The 20,862-nt window shown below is 42.5% G+C and overlaps 1 protein-coding gene across 1 annotated transcript in view; it reads left to right on the forward strand.

Annotated features, from left to right (window-relative positions):
- LOC311058624 (ryanodine receptor 2-like) overlaps nt 1-20,862 on the forward strand; it is a gene marked incomplete at its 3' end in the record, with an annotated part of 134,165 nt that overhangs the window by 10,271 nt on the left and 103,032 nt on the right. The window contains exons 7-23 of the mRNA XM_084076085.1: nt 76-199; nt 6,641-6,737; nt 6,885-6,959; nt 7,976-8,132; nt 8,272-8,436; nt 8,667-8,788; nt 9,612-9,795; nt 9,877-10,012; nt 10,187-10,282; nt 11,392-11,510; nt 13,714-13,847; nt 18,214-18,452; nt 19,143-19,335; nt 19,766-19,985; nt 20,211-20,315; nt 20,465-20,568; nt 20,747-20,830. Of these exons, the coding sequence (XP_083932211.1) occupies nt 76-199; nt 6,641-6,737; nt 6,885-6,959; nt 7,976-8,132; nt 8,272-8,436; nt 8,667-8,788; nt 9,612-9,795; nt 9,877-10,012; nt 10,187-10,282; nt 11,392-11,510; nt 13,714-13,847; nt 18,214-18,452; nt 19,143-19,335; nt 19,766-19,985; nt 20,211-20,315; nt 20,465-20,568; nt 20,747-20,830 (2,354 nt within the window). The remainder of the gene's footprint in view (nt 1-75; nt 200-6,640; nt 6,738-6,884; nt 6,960-7,975; nt 8,133-8,271; nt 8,437-8,666; nt 8,789-9,611; nt 9,796-9,876; nt 10,013-10,186; nt 10,283-11,391; nt 11,511-13,713; nt 13,848-18,213; nt 18,453-19,142; nt 19,336-19,765; nt 19,986-20,210; nt 20,316-20,464; nt 20,569-20,746; nt 20,831-20,862) is intronic.

The raw sequence follows: 20,862 nt of genomic DNA on the forward strand, positions 1-20,862 counted from the left end.
AGAACAATGACAACACACCACCAGGTAATGTACGAACAGAGGCCACTTTTGAAATGCCATTTTTTTGTTTTCCAGCACCTGTCCTACGGAAGCGTGGTCGACAACAGGAGCTTGAGTGGCAGTCTTATTGTTGACGCAGGTTTTCAACAGACTCTCTGGAGTGTCGCCCCAGTCTGTTCTGGGAGCGGTGTAGCTCAAGGTGAGTTTTTTTTATTTCTCGCTCTCTCAAAACCAAGCAATCCATTCGTCTGTCACATTTACTATTTGATATGGATATAGATATTTCCCAAACAGACATATTATACATAGCAGCAGAGGGCACTTTCTGTGTTGAGGTAGATGCACGCTGTGGCACAGAAGCCCATTTTTCTTGTGGTTTAAAAACAAAATGCCCCCTCCCCGCATTTCCCCCTCATACCCAGGTTTTATATGCCCAGAAATATTAAAACCCCCTTTACAACAATAATGTTAATGCAATTATGAATGGTTCCAATCTAAGTGCTTCTGAGCCAAAGTGTAATTAGTCCATTCACTGATTTCATAGTCTAGAGCAAATCAGTTATGGTTGGCAATTGCCATCTAGTGTAAAGTATATTACTCCATTGCACTCTAATGCCAGAGAGGGAAGTTACCACTAATGACTATGAATACTGTGGTTCCGCTGATGCACCATGGCATAAAACCCTTAATCACAGTAAAGGTCACTGTTGTCTGGCTCGAATACAGAGTCCTATTTAGACAGAAGTGCTACTCAGTGTTTTACAAAATAAAACTGAGTACATTTCTATCTAAATTTATGAGGCAAAACCTGGCCAGAAACATCACCGATCCAATTGTGTTCTATACGAACACAACTGGCCCCTTTTCGGGGAATGGAAGCCGGGTGGGGAGGGTGATATTTGTCACTACGGACTCCTGGGGGAGGCACCTGTCAGCAGGGAGTGCTGGGCGGGAGGAGTAGGACGGCTCCTCACTGGCAGGTGAGTCAGTAGGATACAACAGCAGTGACACAGAACACAGAAATGTGTGTGGGGAGGAATTATTTGGCATAACGACTGAATTGGGAAGAAAAAGGGGTAAAAAGAAAAAGAAGAAACACTGAGTACATGCTTTATATTTATTTATAGGTATTATGTATCGACCATGCACTATGCTCATGGATATTATACACAAAAAAAATCCATGCAAAGAAAAAGAAAAAATAATAATTATAACAGGTAATTACCGTATTTTCCGCACTAAAAGGCGCACCGTCAGTGCGCCTTATAGTGTGGATGCGCCTTATAATCCGATGCGCCTTATATATGTATCAATATTGGTTCCCTTGGTTTCCACACTATAGGGCGCACCGTCAGTGCGCCTTATAGTGCGGATGCGCCTTATAATGCTGTGCGCCCTATATATGAAAATTATACATTTATTGAAGGTGCGCCTTATACTCAGATGCGCCTTATAATGCGGAAAATACGGTATATATAATTATGCTATATTAAAAAAAAAAAACACACATATTGGCCATTTTTACACTTTATTCATTTTACACTGTCAGGGACCTCAGTACTGTGTGGAAGACATCAAATAATGATGCCCCTCTGTGTACTGGAACACCAGGTTCCAGTTTCCCTATTGCACAGTTTGTATCCTTAAGGGACAAACGTGTTGATGCTTGGAGCATAGAGGACCCATGCTCAGGGGTCAGTCACATACCTGCCAGCACTAGAAGCTCAAAACGAGAGTAAATACCGATATTGCAGGGGATTCTGGCAAATGTTTTGGGGGCGCTACCCACACGGTTAGCTGTGTTGCTCATTCCACGAATGCATGATACTTACAAGTTGTACCTAGTTGTAAAGGTGACTAATCATGATTTCCAACGATATAAAATACAATACCAATTGGTATTACTGAAGGGGAGAAATAATGGACCGAAATAACGTTCCTGAACTTTTTTTTTTAGGAGTCTTACAATTGAAAAACATAACAATATGGCATATTGAAAACATTTTAAATGAACCGGTAGCAAGATTGATAATGTCTTTTTGCATATTATGAAACAAGGAGGAATGACATACAATAGATGTCATTTTGACTGAAGAGCTAGGACGTGGCTTCTGTGTTCATGATCTGAGAAGGATCCTGGAGGAAAGACACAGAAGTAGTGCTGTCAAAGTTAGCGCGTTATTGACACATTAACGCATGAGCGAATTAACCGCGAGGTGGGAATGAGCTGCACACAAAGTTGTGTGTCCTCTCTCTCTCTCTCTCTCTCTCTCTCTCTCTCTCTCTCTCTCTCTCTCTCTCTCTCTCTCTCTCTCTCTCTCTCTCTCTCTCTCTCTCTCTCTCTCTCTCTCTCTCTCTCTCTCTCTCTCTCTCTCTCTCTCTCTCTCTCTCTGTGGCTGAAAATGTTGGGGCCTGTGCCCTGGTACATATCAAACGGGGGTCCTATAAATTAAAGAGCCAGAATCACTGGCCTAGATAGTCATTTAGGCTAATGACCACATACTGTAGTAGACTATTACAGTATGTCTTCCTAGCTTACCAATCGCAGCATTCAAGTAACATGAATCTACAGGTTGATAATGTTTTATTTGTTCTTACAAAATTAATTGTGGCCACAAGTAGCATGTTATATCAAGTTATTGTTATGATGATTATATGAACATTACAGGTCCACAAAAGGAACCCACGACAACAGGTGATTTAGCCCTACATATATTAGCACATTTTCGTCATGTAGACAATAGAGGAAGTTTATTTATTTATGGTAAACATGTACTTACTGGCAGTATGGACGATCGGTAGCTTAGCTACCCACTTAGCATAGTTTGGATCTGCTATTGTGACATATAACATTTTTACGTTTAATACTTTCAATACATTTTGATGGCATAGTTTGGATCTACTATGGTGAAATGTAGTATTTTGTAGCTACGTACTTACCATAGTTTGGATCTGAATTAATACATTGAATAACATATTATCCAAAGTGAGAGTGTGTGACGCGTTGTGGGCTTGTAGATCTGCTATTTACAAAAACTTTTGACAAAATGTGAAGAACGTGGAATGTTTTTGCAAACATTTTTAGACCACAAATGTTATGCTGGTCCCTAGCACTAACCTTGTGGTTGGACATGGACATACAGTCAGTGGAAAAAGCATTCACATTTTTTACTTTAGTAAAAATATCAATACTGCAATGTAGAAAATCTAGAAATACTATGTTAGAAGTAAATGTCCGGAATTAAAAATGTGCTTGAGTAAAAGTACAAAAACATTGGTATCTAAATGTACTTAAAGTACCAAAACTAGAAAGTAGGCTACTCATTATGCAGAATATCCCATTGCACAAGTTGGCAAATGTATGACATCTTTTGAAATTAGCAGATCTACAAGATCTGTGAGCTTGTAGATCGTCTATTTTCGAATGGGCGAAATGTATATGAAGGTGAAGTGGTTAATGTAAGTTTTGTAATAATAATCGAAATCTACAAAGGAACTAGTAACTGAAGTTGTCAAATAATAAAAGGTAGGCCTATTGCGCACATAACAGGCCTTCATAATGTACATAGACCTACTGTAGTGTGCACATAACACTATAACTAGCAAAGTTAACATTAGCCTAGTACTGTAGTAGTTCAGGTGACACCTTGTCAAAATAATAACTATACAGAAAAAAAGAAACACACTGTGGAAACACGATCGCATCGTCCGTCATCAGCGTCATGGCTGCACGTCAACCTGTTTTTTGCACTTTCTCCATTAAACCCGTACATCTACATAAACGTTCAGGTTCCAAATATAAAGTGCTTACCACATGGCCATGGATGTTACAATTATATACGGGCCGTCAGAAGTACCCGTGTCTTCCGTATTGTTCAATGAAAAGCATTCTAATTCGATCAGTGGCCTCTTTCTCCGAATTTTCTCCATGCATTCAACTAAGCGACCCTAGCGGTTGGGAGGTGTATTGCACTCTGATACATTGTAACTGTATGAGGAAATGGCCGTCGATCGGATTAAAATGCTTTTTATTGAATAACACGGAATAAACGGATACTGTTGAGGAACCATACATATACGACATCTCTGGCAAACACAATAACAGCCATTAATGCTACTGTCAAATTGGCATTAGACATACCTGCAAACCCCCCTGCTTTAGCTGTAAATACATTATCCATTAAGAGGCTGCATTGTGTGTTCATAGCAATAACAATGCAACAGGTATAGGCTGACATCAGTCGTTCTTATGGGTGTATTATATCACCAGAATGTATGGCCCATTAAATACATACAACATTTACTAATTAACATAAACTATTTCCTAAGAAGACGCTGGCGTCAAACCAACTGTTTAGCATGTTATTACACTGAAAGGAGATGGACAACTGGATAGTAAACAAAATATAAATACACGTGAAAACAAATATATAAAAACAATATTGCATATTGTATCAAATCATAACAATACGTATTAAATCATGACATTTTAATATCACAATGTATCATGCGACAATACATTATAACACCCAGCAAGGAGGGTTAATCATTTTAATGGTATCACTTGGGGATAATCATTGTTTTTTTTGTCAGTACAAAGTCCTTCTTTACACAGACTGCTATTTATTTAAAGAAGTTTAATCAGCTATATCGGCCCGATAATTATCGGTTCGATATCAGGAATTATGACGTCATCCCGATAAAACCGATAACATTAATAGCCCCGATAAAATGTATTTCTCAACTGTGCTCTGCATGGACTCTCGGTTAGACACCGTTGTACTGGAGAAGTATAACTCTCGGTTACACACACCGTTGTACTGGAGAAGTATAACTCTCGGTTAGGCTCCGCTACACAGAGACAGAGACACAGAAGAGACGGCATGAAGAGCTCAGTGGTGCTTAAATTAAGTAAATGTGCGCAGAAGATCATCTAAAACTATGCTAAAGAAACCCCAAAAAAATATCAAAAATAAAGTCGGACCTTTATCTAAATTACCTTTATATTTATTGGACACTTAATGTTTTAGGTAAATTCTGTAATTGATGAAAATTAATATTAAGGTGACATTTCAATGCTCTTAAATGAACGCCGCGGTTCCAAAATGCTCAGACCAGAGAGGGGGCGTCTCCCTGCATGAATCCAAGTTGCAGCAACCAATCGGTGGCAACAAAAGCAATGACGACGCGTTCCAGACCGTGTGTGTGTGTGTGTGTGTGAGTGTGTGTAGAGGGGTGGGCGGGGCTTTAGGCTGCGCGGACACTTCATGGACCTGGTGCTTTTATGAAGAAAATGTGCGCAGAAGACTCCAAAAAAAAATCCAAAATAAAGTCGGACCTTTATCTAAATTACCTTTACTAGACCATACCCGGTCGACGCATCCGTGGGGGGATATGCGCACATGATCTGGCAACCCGGGAGGCAGTTCGTCCCATAGCCAGCGGGGCCATCCCACTGTTGGGCAGCCCCGTAACCATGGCGACATTCTTGTACACATAAACGCTAATAAGAAGCTGAGATTTGATGAAATTGAAAAACGGGCTTCACAGTTAAGTTCAGATGGTAATGGTCAATGGCTGTGTGCAAAATCAGAGCAATTGCTCCAGCCACTGAGGAGAACCGGGTAGCTTCACTCACTCACCACGGTTACTAGAATTATAGTAGGATATTTATTGGACACTTAATGTTTTAGGTAAATTCTGTAATTGATGAAAAGTAATGTTAAGGTGACATTTCAATGCTGTTAAATGAACACAGGATCAAGGCAACAATGGCCGCCAAGTATTATGTTGCGTTTTGACGACTTCGGCATTCACACCATGGCTATCGCTACACACATACCCCCCACCCCCATTATTTATGTATTTTGCATATCTGATCTCATAAATAGCCTCATAAATAATCCTCACGACGGAATCCATGTAATCCATGTAAGCTATATATTTCTGGGATGCATAGTAACATTGAAACTTGTGTGTGTGTGTGTGTGTGTGTGTGTGTGTGTGTGTGTGTGTGTGTGTCGCCTTTAATTATATAGGTGGGCGGGGCTAACGGCACATAGTTTGAATTATTTTAAAAACGATCTATAGGACTGGAGCTACTCTCCAGTCAAAAACTATACTACATTTTGGTTTACTCGGACCATACACTTAGTGAGGTTGGTTGACAGATGAAATGTGAGGCGATTTAATAATAACACACACACACACACACACACACACACACACACACACACACACACACACACACACACACACACACCATTTCCCCCATGGAACACCAACTCGTCTTGTTTGCTGCAGTTGATAATACAGTATTATATAACGTGAAGCCTGCAGAGCTAGTTCAGGCAGACAACTCAAGGTAGTGCCAATTCAACATCAGTTGATCTGTCACATGCACACTTCATCTGATTAGGACGGGCAATTTAAACCTCTCTGCTTACCTGCTCACTCCTGGCTCTGCTTTCTTGCTACTCTGCTGTGCTTCTCTACTGCTGCTGCTTGCTGTGCTGCCTTTATGAAGTTTTGCAATCCCACTGCCTCCCCAGAATCCACCTGTAGATCGACCTGTGAACTTGTGGATCAAAGTTTCTTAGAGTGGTGGTTTAATCAGGTCTCTCGTGTGTCTCAACTGTAGGATACCTAAAGGGGGGGGACACGCTGAGGCTGCTGCATGGACACAGTGACGCCTGTCTGACGGTTCCACCCACAGAGCAGGGCGAGGAGCTACGCAGGTCCATCCCAGAGACTTTCTTACAACTTCTATAAATTAACATTCAGTTGAAAAATAGTGAACAATGAAATTGTGTTGGCAAATGAGTTCTTCTTATCTCTTCTCCTCTGCCTCTCCGCTCCTCCCCTCTCATCTGTCTCTCGTCTAGGATGATGCATTATGAGGTTGGATCTGTGTCCAGTCATGCCCGCTCTCTCTGGAGGCTGGAGATTCTGCGTGTTGTGTGGGTTTGCAGTATTTCATGACCAGCTCACTTTCCTACAATATATCACTTTTTATCTCTCCATTTTGTGGCGGTGAAGCTTTACACGTTCAGAGTCAGACCTGTGCTCACTATTCCACATCGGTTCAGAAAGGGACACTAATGCTGCATGCTGCATGTGCTCGGCTAGTGAAGTACCACTTCACTGGCCTGCTCCTGCCAAGACCGTCTCTCCAGTATTGATCTCGTAACCCTCTTGGCCCTCAAGTGGTCTTGGAAAATGGCCCAGGAAAATTACATTTGAATCGACAAATAACAGTCAAGAATTGAACCGAAATGTTGCAATAATAATTTATTTAAAAAATGTATTCTAAATAGAAAGATACAGTATTCTCATATATTTCTGGAATCTGCCTCTATCTCACATTGGCATGTAGCCTACCCCAGCTATACAGCATTTGGTTCATTTGCTGCCTTCTGCAATGTCTCACACACAAGTTGTGTGTGAGACATTGTTTTCAGGACTTGTGGAGTGTTCTGCTATCTTGCCCTTGAAGAGTGGAGAATCCCTTCAATAAACAACCAAAAACCTCATATCTGCTGCCAATTGCCATATCATGTGTAAATAAGTGTATATACAAACTACTGCTATAACTACTGTAGCTACTATACATTTCTATAAAGCAATTTTTCAGTATTAGATTATATGTCTGCTATGAGTGTGTATAATTTTGTTTTTATAATGCCCTTCCCTGTCCTTGTCTGGAGGAAGTAGAAATATAATGGCTATAGGCTATGCATGTCCAGATTTTTGACTGGGATGGTTCAAGCGGGGCATGCTGACTTATGCATTAGGGTCATGGCCGGGTTAGGGTCTGCCAATCCTACTGAATCCTACTTGTTAGCTAGGTGTTAGCTATTTTCAAAAATGTTTTGCACATTTCTTTTTATATTTTGAACATTTTCCCATATAATGAAATGCCCAAAATAGTGATGCAAGCTTGAAAGTGATAAAAAAAAAACTGTTCTTCTCTCAGGTGGAGTGGTAGCCACACAAGCTGGGGCCAGCCCTTCAGGCTGCGCCATGTCACTACTGGGAGGTACTTGGGCCTAACGGAGGAGATGGGCCTGCAGCTGGTAGAGAGGGACAGGGCAGATGTCAAAACAACCTCCTTCTGCTTCAGAACCTCAAAGGTCAGGGCTCACACACCAAACACACTGCTGAGAAATAGACCTAACTTAACTCTTGGTCAGCAACAAACAAAAACATTTACATAATCTAACACAATATTGTTGTTTTTTCCTTACAATTTTCATTTTTATCCTGCCATAGGAGAGGCTTGACTCTGGCCAAAAGAAGGATGTGGATGGCATGGGGGTCCCAGAGATCAAATATGGTGACTCCATTTGTTATGTACAACATGTAGATTCTGGACTGTGGCTCACCTACCAAGCCATTGATGTCAAAAGTGCCCGTGTTGGAGGGGTGCAGCGCAAGGTGAATCTTAAGTGAATAAAAGGCATTAAGATGAGGTCCTTTTGTGTACAGACAAGGTTTCCTGAGGATGTAGAAAAAGGCAAAATCACTGTATGAACAAACAGAATGTTGTTCAATGTGTTTTATTGTCACTACACATACAAAATGAAATTCTTGCGAAGGTGCTCCCACTGCCCACCTGCATTGTATGTGCATGGTGCATAATGCTGTTCTAATGATTGTCTTCCCAGGCCATCCTGGACAGTGAGGGTCACATGGATGATGGGCTGACCCTGTCTCGCTCACAGAGTGAGGAGTCTCACACCACCAGACTAATCCGCAGTGCAGTTCTTCTCTTCACCCACTTTGTCAGGTACAGCAGGCTAGACAGCAACACTGGAAGTCACTATAGTCCATAGTGGGACACAGTTTGCTGAGTTAAACTGGTATTCTCAGTTCACATGGACCGCCCTGCCAAGGTAAATAGCAGTAACTACGAAAAGAAAAATCACTGAAAAATGGGTTTAAAAGTGATTCAACTGGTCAGCCAAATGAGATATCGGCATATAAGTGATATTACACTAATTTTGCATCTGTTCTTGAGGCAATTGTTTATCCCCCAAAATCACAAAGGCTAATTTGACCTTTGGGATACACAAATAAGTCGGCGTGTCCAAAAACGTAGTTACTGCTCTTTACCTTGGCAGGGCACAATGACTAAATTGGGAGAAATCAATAATAGAGAGAGACGTGTTGCTCACTTGTGTGCTTTATTTGTGCAATTTCTTTCAACAACAATAGGTCTTCACACGTATATAAATGGACCTGTAATGTGCTGTTCCTTAACCTCTTAGGTTTAAAACAGTGTCACAAAATGTGCCACAGTAGAATGGCTTTTTTAGCAGAGGACCCTTTGCAGTGTACCTAATTTCATTTTTCTTCCTTTTTCATAGGAAGGAGATTTGAAAGGTGTGTGTGTGTGTGTGTGTGTGTGTGTGTGTGTGTGTGTGTGTGTGTGTGTGTGTGTGTGTGTGTGTGTGTGTGTGTGTGTGTGTGTGTGTGTGTGTGTGTGTGTGTGTGTGTGTGTGTGTGTGTGTGTGTGTGTGTGTGTGTGTGTTTCACTAGTATTGTTGTATTTTCAGGTGAAGCGCTATACACTTCATTTGACTTTCCTAATACACCTTTCTGTATTCTAGGAAACTCGATGGTCTTAGTCAACAAGGAAACATCCCTTCATTCAATCTACCAACAGAGACAGTGGGACTCAGTCTGCAGGATCTGATTAGCTATTTCCAGCCCCCAGGGGAGGGGCTGGGACATGAGTTCCGGCAGAACAGCATGAGAGCCCTGAAGACTAGACAGTACCTGTTTCAAGAGGAGGTAAATAATGCTTATGAAGGAATTGGTCCAACATGTGATTCCTTTTTGTAATTCTTTTCACATACATAACATTCTTTACAGGGTGTGATTGGTTTGGTCTTGGACTGTATTGACCGTCTCCACCAGGGCAGCAGTGCCTCTCAGTTTACTGAGGCTGTTGGGAGTGAAGGAGGAGAAGAAATCGAGAACATCCTTAATTTGTTCTACGAGCTGCTGGGTGAGCATTTCAGAAAACAAATCAACTTCAACGTATGGTAGACAGGGCAACATACGTTTTCCATTGAATGAGTTGTGATGAGTTTTTCTTCCCTCCCTAAGCATGTTCATTGAATGACACAGACCAGCAATTGTCACATCAAAATGTATATATTTTTTCTAATGTGCCTTTCAGCTGCTCTGATCAGGGGGAATCGTAGGAACTGTGCCCAGTTCTCAGGCTCCCTCGAGTGGCTGATTGGCAGGCTCGACAAGCTGGCAGCCTCCACTGGTTGGTTGGAATGACTACTCTAAATCACTTTATGAAACAATCAAGTCAAAGATTCAAGAGGTTAAATTCAATCATATGGATTCCATCCAGCGTGTAGAGTGCCGATGTACATTAAGTGGAGCATCTGAAGATGGCATTGCTAAATAACAGAGCCAGTAATGTAGAATTAGTCTACATCTGCAGTATTGTACTGTATTATCAGTCATGGTAATTTAAACTGACTTGAGACAATTAGCTGATGCTAATAATAATAATAATAACTAGAAAAAGTGCTCCTCGGAGCACAGGTCTCCGCCGGGTCAGGTACGTTATTGTGGCCTCCTGGTGGCGCTATAATAGGTAAATGTGAAAAGGGTGGAATATGGAAAATCTGACAGATCCGTGTTGATCACATGACTATAGAGATACTGTGTACCGATTTGCATGACGTTTCGATAAAATCTGTAGGAGTAATATCATACAAGTAAGACGCGCGAACGCTGGAAGCGAACGCAGCTCGAAAATATTGTATATTTACAGACTTTGTGTGTGTGTGTGTGTGTGTGTTTGTGTTTTGACTGTAGCTGCACTCTGGCGCACTCTGTTGGCCGCACCCAGGCAGTGCACTGCACACAGACACACACACACACACACACACACACACACACACACACACACACACACACACACACACACACACACACACACAAGCCGAGCAGACTTTCATAGTAAGCTCCACTTGGGCGGAGGCGCGCCTCCTTCCGCGTTCGCAATAATGTGTTTTGCACAAATCGGCCTCCTGGTGGCGCTATAACAGGCCCATGTGAACAATTTGGGGCAGAGGTTCTGAATTGGCATCCAGGGAGTGTGTGTGCACAGTTTCGCAGCGACCGGGCCGACGGTGCCTGAGATTAGCTGGTCGCACACAGACAGGACACACGGATGGACGGACGGACGGACGGACAGGGGGTAAAACCAGTCTCTCGCCATGCCTTTCGGCCTGGCGGAGACAATAAGCATCCAGTATCTGTGCATCTGCTGTAATTGACAACATTCACATGGGGGAGGGGGGGGGGTTTGATGTATGGCCAATTATGACTGTGATTACCAGTCTGTCATATTGTGTATAGGTATCTTGGAGGTTCTTCACTGTGTCCTGGTGGAGAGTCCAGAGGCGCTCAATGTAATCAAAGAAGGTCACATTAAATCTATCATCTCTCTTCTGGATAAGCATGGGCGCAATCACAAGGTACCGTGTTCTGCATGATGTTTCCTTTCTCTCCTGAGGTAGAAGGAGGAGTCAATTAAGAGTGTAATGTTATTGCTTGTTATTAACAGGGGTGCACATAACTTTTTAGGTCTGGTGCTCAGAAGAGCACCTGGAGATGTGACTTGGTGCGCATGGTCCCGTCCCGTTTTGTCAACGGGGGAGGGGGGGGGGGGGGGTTGGGGGGGGGTTCAGCACGGTGCCCATCGGACAGTTTTGTCAACGGGTGGGGGGGATTTTCGCCGTTTTTTTTTCTCACGCTGTTAGGTAAAGCCCCCAAGGTTGGTGCCCTGTGCTGCTGCGCTGATTTTATCCGCCAGATTGGGACGTTCACGGCATATTTGCACCATTACGGTGCGTTCATCATCGGTGACGAGTGCCTTTAACAGCCGCTGCTGGCTGCGTGCATGCAGCGAGGCAATGCGAGGCGATGCGAGGCGACGCGAGTCCTACAATCACGTGCAGCATGCGTCCTCTACCCTTGTGCCTAATGGCTGTACATGGGGCCGACGGGTGCTTTAGAGTGATTGTGTGAGTGTGGCTTCAGGAAGTAAATTCCTAGCCTCGATCTCCAAGCTTTTATTTTTTAGTTTTGCTAAAAAATAAAAGCTTGGAAATTCCTGACCCAGCTGTTGGTGCGCAAAAGCGCCTCGCGTCGTCTGATGTGGTGCGCATTTTTTATTTTGGGTGCGCATGCGCACCTGCGCACCAGTTATGTGCACCCCTGGTTATTAACTCTTTGACTGCAGTTGACTCGATAACGCGTCAATTGCTAGTTTGTCCAGTTGGCCGTCGACGCGTTAGACGAGTGAGTCAGCGAGCTGATCAAGCTGTCATTTGCTGCTCTCTAGTGGCAGATTTGTCGTATGTGTTTAAAACCGCACTCAGACAATTTATTTGAATGAAAAAAATAAAAAGACACGAAAATCGCTGGCACTGGGGGAGTACTTTATGAAAATACTCTGGCAGTCAAAGAGTTAATAGGTGTAGAGTGCCAATGCCAATACAGATTATACTGTACTGTATGTGTGTGCATGAACTGGCATGTTCCTATGTTTCTCACGTCAAACAATACTATCTTATCTTATCTTATATCTTATATCTATATATACATTTCTAAACCCAAAACCCCCCAAAAAAACCCTGCCACTGTGTGGGACTAAACACAAAAACAACATATCAATGTCACTAACAAGACACGCCACAACGTGCAGAATTACTACGCGCAGTCTGTAGGCCACTTCATACTGCTCAGCACACATCTGCACCCTCGCAGCATAATTAATTGCGGCCAACACAAACTCACAACATTACAGTCGGCCATGTTGTTCCTTAGCGTCATCGCCGACCACCGCCCAACGAGACCCAAGTGAGGTCAGACAACACACTCCATATTTGGGCATAGCTCCATTGGGAACATCTCCTATTATGGCTTTATATAACCGCCCAACGAGACCCAAGTGAGGTCAGACAACACACTCCATATTTGGGCATAGCTCCATTGGGAACATCTCCTATTATGGCTTTATATATTATAGAGACCAACAAACACAAAGCACCGCGCAGCGGCTAGGGGGGAGGGGCGCGCAGCGCCCCGACCCTCTAGTTTGTTACATTTCATTTATAAGCACCTACCATGTCTACAGAAATGTGGGAAAGCAGATACAAGATTTGGAAAAACTTTGTTCTTTGTACTTTGGAGTATGGAGTCATGTACTGATTAAAACATCTTAAGATTAAAATACTTCATTTGTCACATGCTGTCACGTGTATAGTGTAATGTTGGTGCGGCAGACTCCGTCATACTGTGCTACAATTAAAGTCTGACATATATTACAAAATATTAAGCACAACGCTAAAATCAATAATTGGGAGTGTCCAAGGTTATGAGTGGCACCTGTCAGTCATGTCTCAGTTGTGTGCCCGCTTGATGTGATGAAACAGCAGACAACAGTTCTACGGTACTACTACAAGTAGTAATAAGTAATACAGGTTAAAAAGCTAATAAGTTTGGTGACACTGGTGAGTGACCATAGACTAGATATGGTACTACTGTATATATACAGTTTAGGATTGCATCTATCCTGGGACTGAGGATACACAGAATATACAATGACTCTAATATGATATGATATGATATGATGTTTATTTACTCTGTATGATGGGGTGTCTGGTTGTGGGCCAGGTGCTGGACGTACTGTCTTCTGTGTGTGTGTGCCACAGCATGGCGGTGCGTTCCAACCAGAACCTCATCTGTGACAGCCTGCTCCCAGACAGAGACCTGCTGCTTCAGACTCGCCTGCTCAACCAGGTCACCAGGTATTCCAAGAAGTGTTTTTTTATTCTTTGTATTAGTATTCTGTTTAGTCTTGTCCAGGATGAAATTGGGCCAAAGCCAGCCAGAGCTGAGCTGCGCTTCCTTAAATCCATATTATACCATGCCAGAGCTCAGCTTATCACAATTGAAATTTAGTTTTCATTCAATAATAGTTATTCAATAGGAGGCTCTTAAAGGGACTACACCATGAATTTTTACTTTTCCTTCTTTTTTGTGTTTTTGGTCTCCCCTACCTCTCTTCTATCCTCAAAAATACCCCAGTTTGAGCACTCAGACTTTCACACCATATCTGGGGTTTTATGTAAATTGGTCTCAAAACAGGCCAACTGATTTCCACACAGAACCAGGAGATAACATGTATACAAACTGTCTCAATAGCAACACGTGCCAAATAAGGACAATGTGGTATTGCAGGTGAAAGTGCTTTATAAGCCAGAGAAAAGTTAGTTGGAATGAGTATATCTGAGACTTGATTTAGGCTCAAACCTTTTGAAAAGCGTTTGAGGGACATAAAACAATATGATATTAAATATTAAATATTTCTTTGAAATTCATGGTGTAGATCCTTTAATTAATGACAGACGCAAAGATATTACATTTTACACCAAAACCCAATGGTTAACCAATCATTAAGAGTCCACAACAGTTTATGTTGTTGTTTTATCAGGCGGTATTAGAGAGCATCATAAGATATGGCATTAACCTGACAGTGCAGCTGAAGACACTGTTCACCCGTCTGGTACAGATAGACTGCTCTGAAAAAAAGGAAAAACACTCATCTCTCCAGACGATTTATGAGCAATCTGTCATCAGACAAGCACACAAAAAGTGTGTCTGATCCAAACCCACACTCTTCACCCAGAGTTCAAAGTCCAGCCTTTACCATCTGGCAGAAGTTTCTATGTCCCTAATTGCAGGCTGAACCGTTATAAATATTAATTTCTGCCTAAGTCCATTAAGCTCCTCAACACCAATACAGTATGTAGCGTAGACGTTGGCCATAAGGGATATTCAATATGTCCCTTCTGCAGTATTCAGTGAATAAAGGTTGAGCAATATGTGGGCCATGAGGGTAGTGCAATATAGATTGTCAGCAGGTGTGTATGTGTGTAATGTGAATTGTGTTATGTGTATGAAAGTACTGTATGTGTAAGATCTTTTTATTATTTATTATGTGGAACTGCAGGATGGACAGAGTCTAAAGCAAATTTCCCCTCTGGGACAAAAGTATATATTTTCTCATCTTAACATCCGTGCACTCTCAAAGTCTGGAGAGGTGGCGGTACATTTGATATAAAGTTCTACCGAAGCAGCACAATCTGTAGTCTACCAACGAAGACACGCTCAGTCTGTTGCTGACTTGCCTACTCTGATGCTTTCTGGGTCTGTCTCACACTCCCCAAGCCACAGGAAAAATAATAAAATAAAAAACACTCCCTGATATACAATGCTATCTGCTCCCTCTCACTTATCAAAAAGGATAATCTGTCAGTGTAATCCATGTGCTCTGTTAGGCTGTGAGAGTGACACGCTCAAATTGAAAATGTAGCGCAGTTATTGCCGATGGAACTCTGGTCCACAGTGCTTTGTTGTCAACAGCTTTGATAAACACTTAATTTCTCTCAGTCACTTCAGTTTATTTATACAACTGGGGTGATCGGTCCTTATGCGGAATAAAAGAGGGAATATGAACAGGACCAGTTGTTGTAGCCCACACTGATAGGAGTGATTATTCAATGAGTCAAATCACCATAGAACAAGAAATGTACCACAGATGGCTGATTCTGCTACGTTCTGTCACATTGAATAATTACACTACAGGAGCCTATTTGAGATAATTGGGGGTGAACATTGTACACATCTACTCTGATGTGACTTATGAGGTTTATTGACTCTTTGCTGTATGTTGGGGTGTCTGTTTATAAAATCATATTGATCGTTAATGCTATAGTATAGTTTTAGAAGACTTCATAATTGCCAGCCTGTGATGTCGTGTTTTGGCGTGTCTATGACATATCTAAATTTATGATGTATGACTCAGATTTTGGGCAAGGTTTCAGCCCGGTCCAAGTCACATTGACTTCCATTATAGAATAAAATGAAAATAAATGCATGGAGGTACTTCTTTGGACTACTGACAGTGTACACAACAAATCTGGCGGTGATCTGTCCAGTGGTTAGTGAGATTAGCTCCTGACAAACACACAAACCACCAGACATGATTAAAATTGTAATCCTGATGAATTGGGGCGCGGATAGCCGAGTGGTTAAAGATCTTCCGACATCAAAAATCGTTGGACACGTATCCCGTTTTTGGAACCCTTATTTCTTGTGCTTCACTGTATTATGCAATATATGCCCTCAAACGTTGTTTTTTTTGTTGGCTGGCATTGTATTTCACATTGTGAGTAACTCCTCTCGAGCACTCATGTCATCAAACACCATTTGACAAAATGCACAGTTGGGCAACATTAATAATGTCTGTTGACGCATCCAACTGGAGGGAGAAAAACACACAGGATTTTATGTCCTTTTTCAGCTCATTCAAGTCCTCAGAATTCCCCTCACATGTCCGTGCCACTGTTCTATGCTAATATGCAGTGCACCGATGCACTTATGATCGCTGGCGGTCACACATTCAAACCAGCAAACCTGAGTGTAATTGGAAGGTAGAAAGTATTGTTTTTGTCAGACCGTGTTAATGTGTGTTTTTGTCTAACGTGTGAATGGTTGTTTTTTTATGGGCAGTGTTAATGGGTGTTTTTGTCAGATAGCGTGAATGGCTGTTTCTGATGCTCAATTGATCACCTCAATAGCCCAATCTGACTACCTGGTCGATAAACATGAGCTGGTTGCCCTCCCCTGCTTATTCATAGAACAAACAACAGTTACAGTAGGAGCCTCAGTAGTGTGTGGAGGAACCATACGCAGCCACAACAGGACCTTCCTGTAAACAATTGTACGACAGAAAGCAACACACAGTAGGAGGCTCCACACATTTAACCACACAAACCCCAGTGTCCCTATTCTGGGCGTTCATAATAGGCGAACATTCACCAAAAATGACCGATGTACAACGTGTCACATTGTGACGATTCGGTGTAGAGAGAAAAAAGAAGGGGGATAATTATAGACCCCTGGGGGATAATTATAGACCCCTGGGGGATACTGGTCAACGAAGTACAAAGTATTTTTGTATATAGGAGGGTTTAAGTTGTTAAGCTGGATGTGCCTTGCATGGTTTCCTCCGCCATCGGTGTGTGAATGGGTGAATACATTGTAAATCGCTTTGGAGAAGAGCGTTATATAAATGCAGTTCATTTACTTGTACGGTAACAACAAACATTGACCAAACAACGGGTATTTCAGTTCTGAGTACCCTTGCTATAGCTGTATATAAATGTCAGGAGTATTTTGCTTTCTTTGAGTCTCTGCTCTGATTCTGACACTTTTTCACTTTTCACTTTCACTCTGCTCAGGCCCTCAAGCCATTAGTACAGCTGCTGTCATTCTCCCTGTCCCTCTGTCACTTCATTGTTCTGTCACCTATCCTCCCTCTCGCTTCCATTTCGCCAACGCTCTCCATCTTCATCACCCAGTGTCCCAGGACCTGCTCTCTGTCTTGTCTTTCTTTAATGTCCTCTCTTTCAATTCTTTAATCTATTTTACCACCCCCTCCATCTGTCACTTGCACACGCTCCCGGCTGTCACCCTTCCTTTTCATCCTCTATGCTTCTCTCTTGTTGTCCTGACGTGTCAAGGTGTCAGGTAAAGGTCAATGACCCTTGGTAAAGGTGAACTGACATTGAGCTTCCAAGAGGCTCAGTCAGCTAAAACGTCTTGGCATTGTCAATGATGCTGTCAATCACAGACACTCCCTTGCTCTCTGTATCTTCGTCTTTGCTCCCACTTATTTAATTATCGGTGTAGTGTGATCATAAGGTTGTTGGAAACAAATCCCCGGAATGAGTAATGATTACCCCTCCTGGACCTCAACACCTGCCGTTTAGATGCCCTTAGGTACAAGGCAGTTAATCCAGTCGTTCTGGCATAGCTGGCCTATGGCCAACGGTGGATAACTGGTTGTACTGGCCAGCTCCCAGGTGTGTACTGTATGTGAGCCACCATTCTCATTTGACGGCAACTGGTTAAATGAAACCTAAACCTAAAGTACTGCTTGTTAAATTGTTTCGGAAATAATTTCTTACCATGCTTGTACAGTAAGCACTGTAAATGCAATCACTGAAACCTATTTTAACCCTGACAGTCATCATAAATACTGACAAAAACATCATGAAAATGCTTTTCTTTCCCTCCTCTCCTCTCTCCAACCCACCGCACCAAAAGCATGAGGCCCAATATCTTTCTAGCAATCGGGGAGGACTCAGCCCAGCATCGGAGGTGGTACTATGAGCTGGCAGTGGATCATGTGGAGCCGTTCCTCACAGGTGAGCCCACCCACCTGCGAGTGGGCTGGGCTTGCACGGAGGGCTACAGGCCCTGGCCCACAGGAGAAGGCTGGGGGGCCAGCGGGGTGGGGGATGACCTCTTCTCCTACGGATTTGATGGGCTTCACCTCTGGTCAGGTGAGGATGAGGTTAAAGAGGCTATTTCATGCTGTTAAAAGTTATTTTATTAATTGATGTTATTTATTTTTATTTGCCCGCCCCCCCCATACATAAATAGGTAAATAGATAAACAAACTAAATCTCTCACACACACACACACACACACACACACACACACACACACACACACACACACACACACACAGCACTGGCAGGTGGGGACGGTGGGTGACAAATATAGAGGTGTGTTTTGTTATGAAGAACATTTTAAAAAGCATCTGTCTCTGGTTTTCCTGATGTCTTTGAAAAGTGCAGTTTATAAAGAAGAAATGGACAAAAGTACAGGAGGTAGCGATGGATATACTGTAATAACACTAATCATAAACTGGTTACAAAGTGATCCTCCTATGCCTTCCCTTGGGGTCAGGGCGACCTGATAGCCGAGTGGTTAGGATGCACTATTATCAAAGAGTCCCTAGTTCAATACCTCGATTATAGTATATAATAATAGCAATTTAAAACACACACACAAAAAATACAAAGTGCTCCTCCTATGCCTTCACTCTCAGCTTTCCTACCATCTCAATGAAAGCAAATGAAATACAGAGGGACAAGGACCACTCTCGCTTTAAAAATACAGCATGTGTTCTCCATTGTGTGCCTATAGGGTGTAGTATAAAAGCTATAAGTCTCCTTCCTGTGCTTCAGGCTGTGTGGGTCGCAGAGTGAGCTCTCACTTTCCACACCTACTGAGAGCAGAGGATGTGGTGAGTTGCTGTCTCGACCTCTCCACCCCCTGCATCTCCTTCCGGGTCAACGGTTTGCCCGTCCAGGGCATGCTGGAGAACTTCAACCCAGACGGACTCCTTTACCCCGTGGTCAGCTTCTCTGCTGGAGTCAAGTCAGTGTTGGCGCCCTCTTTGTGTTTTACAATCTTAAAAGGGTGTATTTTTATTTTTCTCAACATTTGTCAGTTTTATCACTATGCTGTGTTCACATTTTTTGTTTTGGGTAGAAGTGTAAAAAAAAGTGCGATCCCATTCATCTGAGCATACTGTCCTTCTGCTCAAGATGTATCTGTAAACCTTTTTCTATTTTATACATGGACGACTTTTGACCATCAACAGTTTACATTTTCTCAACTATTTCATTTTCAATAGGTATACTGTAGGCTCTAATCAAAACAAATCTATATCGAGTACAATTTTGATGCATCCTCTGTGATAGTCAATCGGTTCATGTTGTTCTCTGTTTATCTCATGAGCTCACTGCTTGCGCTGTGGTCTTTCTGCACCTCCACCCTGTTCCCACTTTCCCGAAAAAAAAAACAGGGTCCGTTTCCTGTTCGGAGGGAGGTATGGAGAATTCCGCTTCCTGCCCCCGCCAGGCTTTTCTGCATGTTCTGAGGCTGTGCTCCCTACAGTCAAGCTGAAGGTAGAGCTTTGCCAGAAGTACACCCGGGACCGCGGAGACGGGAAACGAGAGCTGGTTGGCCCTTCAGTACCCCTCACACCTGTTACCTTCACTCCAGCACCAGTAGATATCAGCAAGGTACAGCACAGTACCAACAGATCTTCATTTAGCCTACATCTCTGATTGAGTTTTTGTACTTATAATTTGGCATCTTTCTCAATTGGTAGCTCTGATATTTGAGCTTGTGTTCTTATATTTTGACATCATATTTGATCCATAATGCAAACATAGAAATTACCATGTGAATATACTTTTCCATTGTAAAATCCTAACTATATTTACCCATTTGATCCCATATTGTAGGTGCAGTTGCCTCAACAACTGGAGCATATCAGAGAGAGACTGGCAGAAAACATCCATGTACTCTGGGTCATGGACAAGATAGATGTTGGTTGGACGCATGGACCTGTGAGCACAGACTATTAATGATAAAACTTTGAATATAACTGATCAATTGATATTACATCATAGTTGTATACGGTATCTGCCCAGTGCATCACGGTTTGGTTGGGTTGGGTTCAAGAGTGTAAAAGAGGTCCTGTGATTCTGTTCCGCAGGTGAAAGATGACAGCAAGAGGAACGACCCCTGTCTGGTGGAGTTCTCTAAACTCACGGAGCAGGAGAGGAACCACAACCTGCAGATGGCTCAAGACACTCTGAGGTGAGCACCATCACCGTACTCTGCACTCTATTGTGAAGGTGACAATTTAAATGACATTGAATTATTTGAATGATTCCTGTGATTTTATTTGATTGGTGTCTGAGCTAGTGTTCAGTTACTGCACCGTGTTACCGACTGTGTGTACATGAATAACGTATGCTTGTTTTTCTCCTGGTAGGGCACTCATTGCCCTTGGGTTCCACATCGGATTGACTGATGACTACGCCAACAAAGCAGTGAAATACATGAGACTTCCTGACAAGTATGCCACCACATGTAATATATGCATAATGT

The sequence above is a fragment of the Gymnoscopelus microlampas genome (assembly GCF_963454915.1).
Source record: "Gymnoscopelus microlampas genome assembly, chromosome: 13".
Classification (NCBI taxonomy): Eukaryota; Metazoa; Chordata; class Actinopteri; order Myctophiformes; family Myctophidae; genus Gymnoscopelus; species Gymnoscopelus microlampas.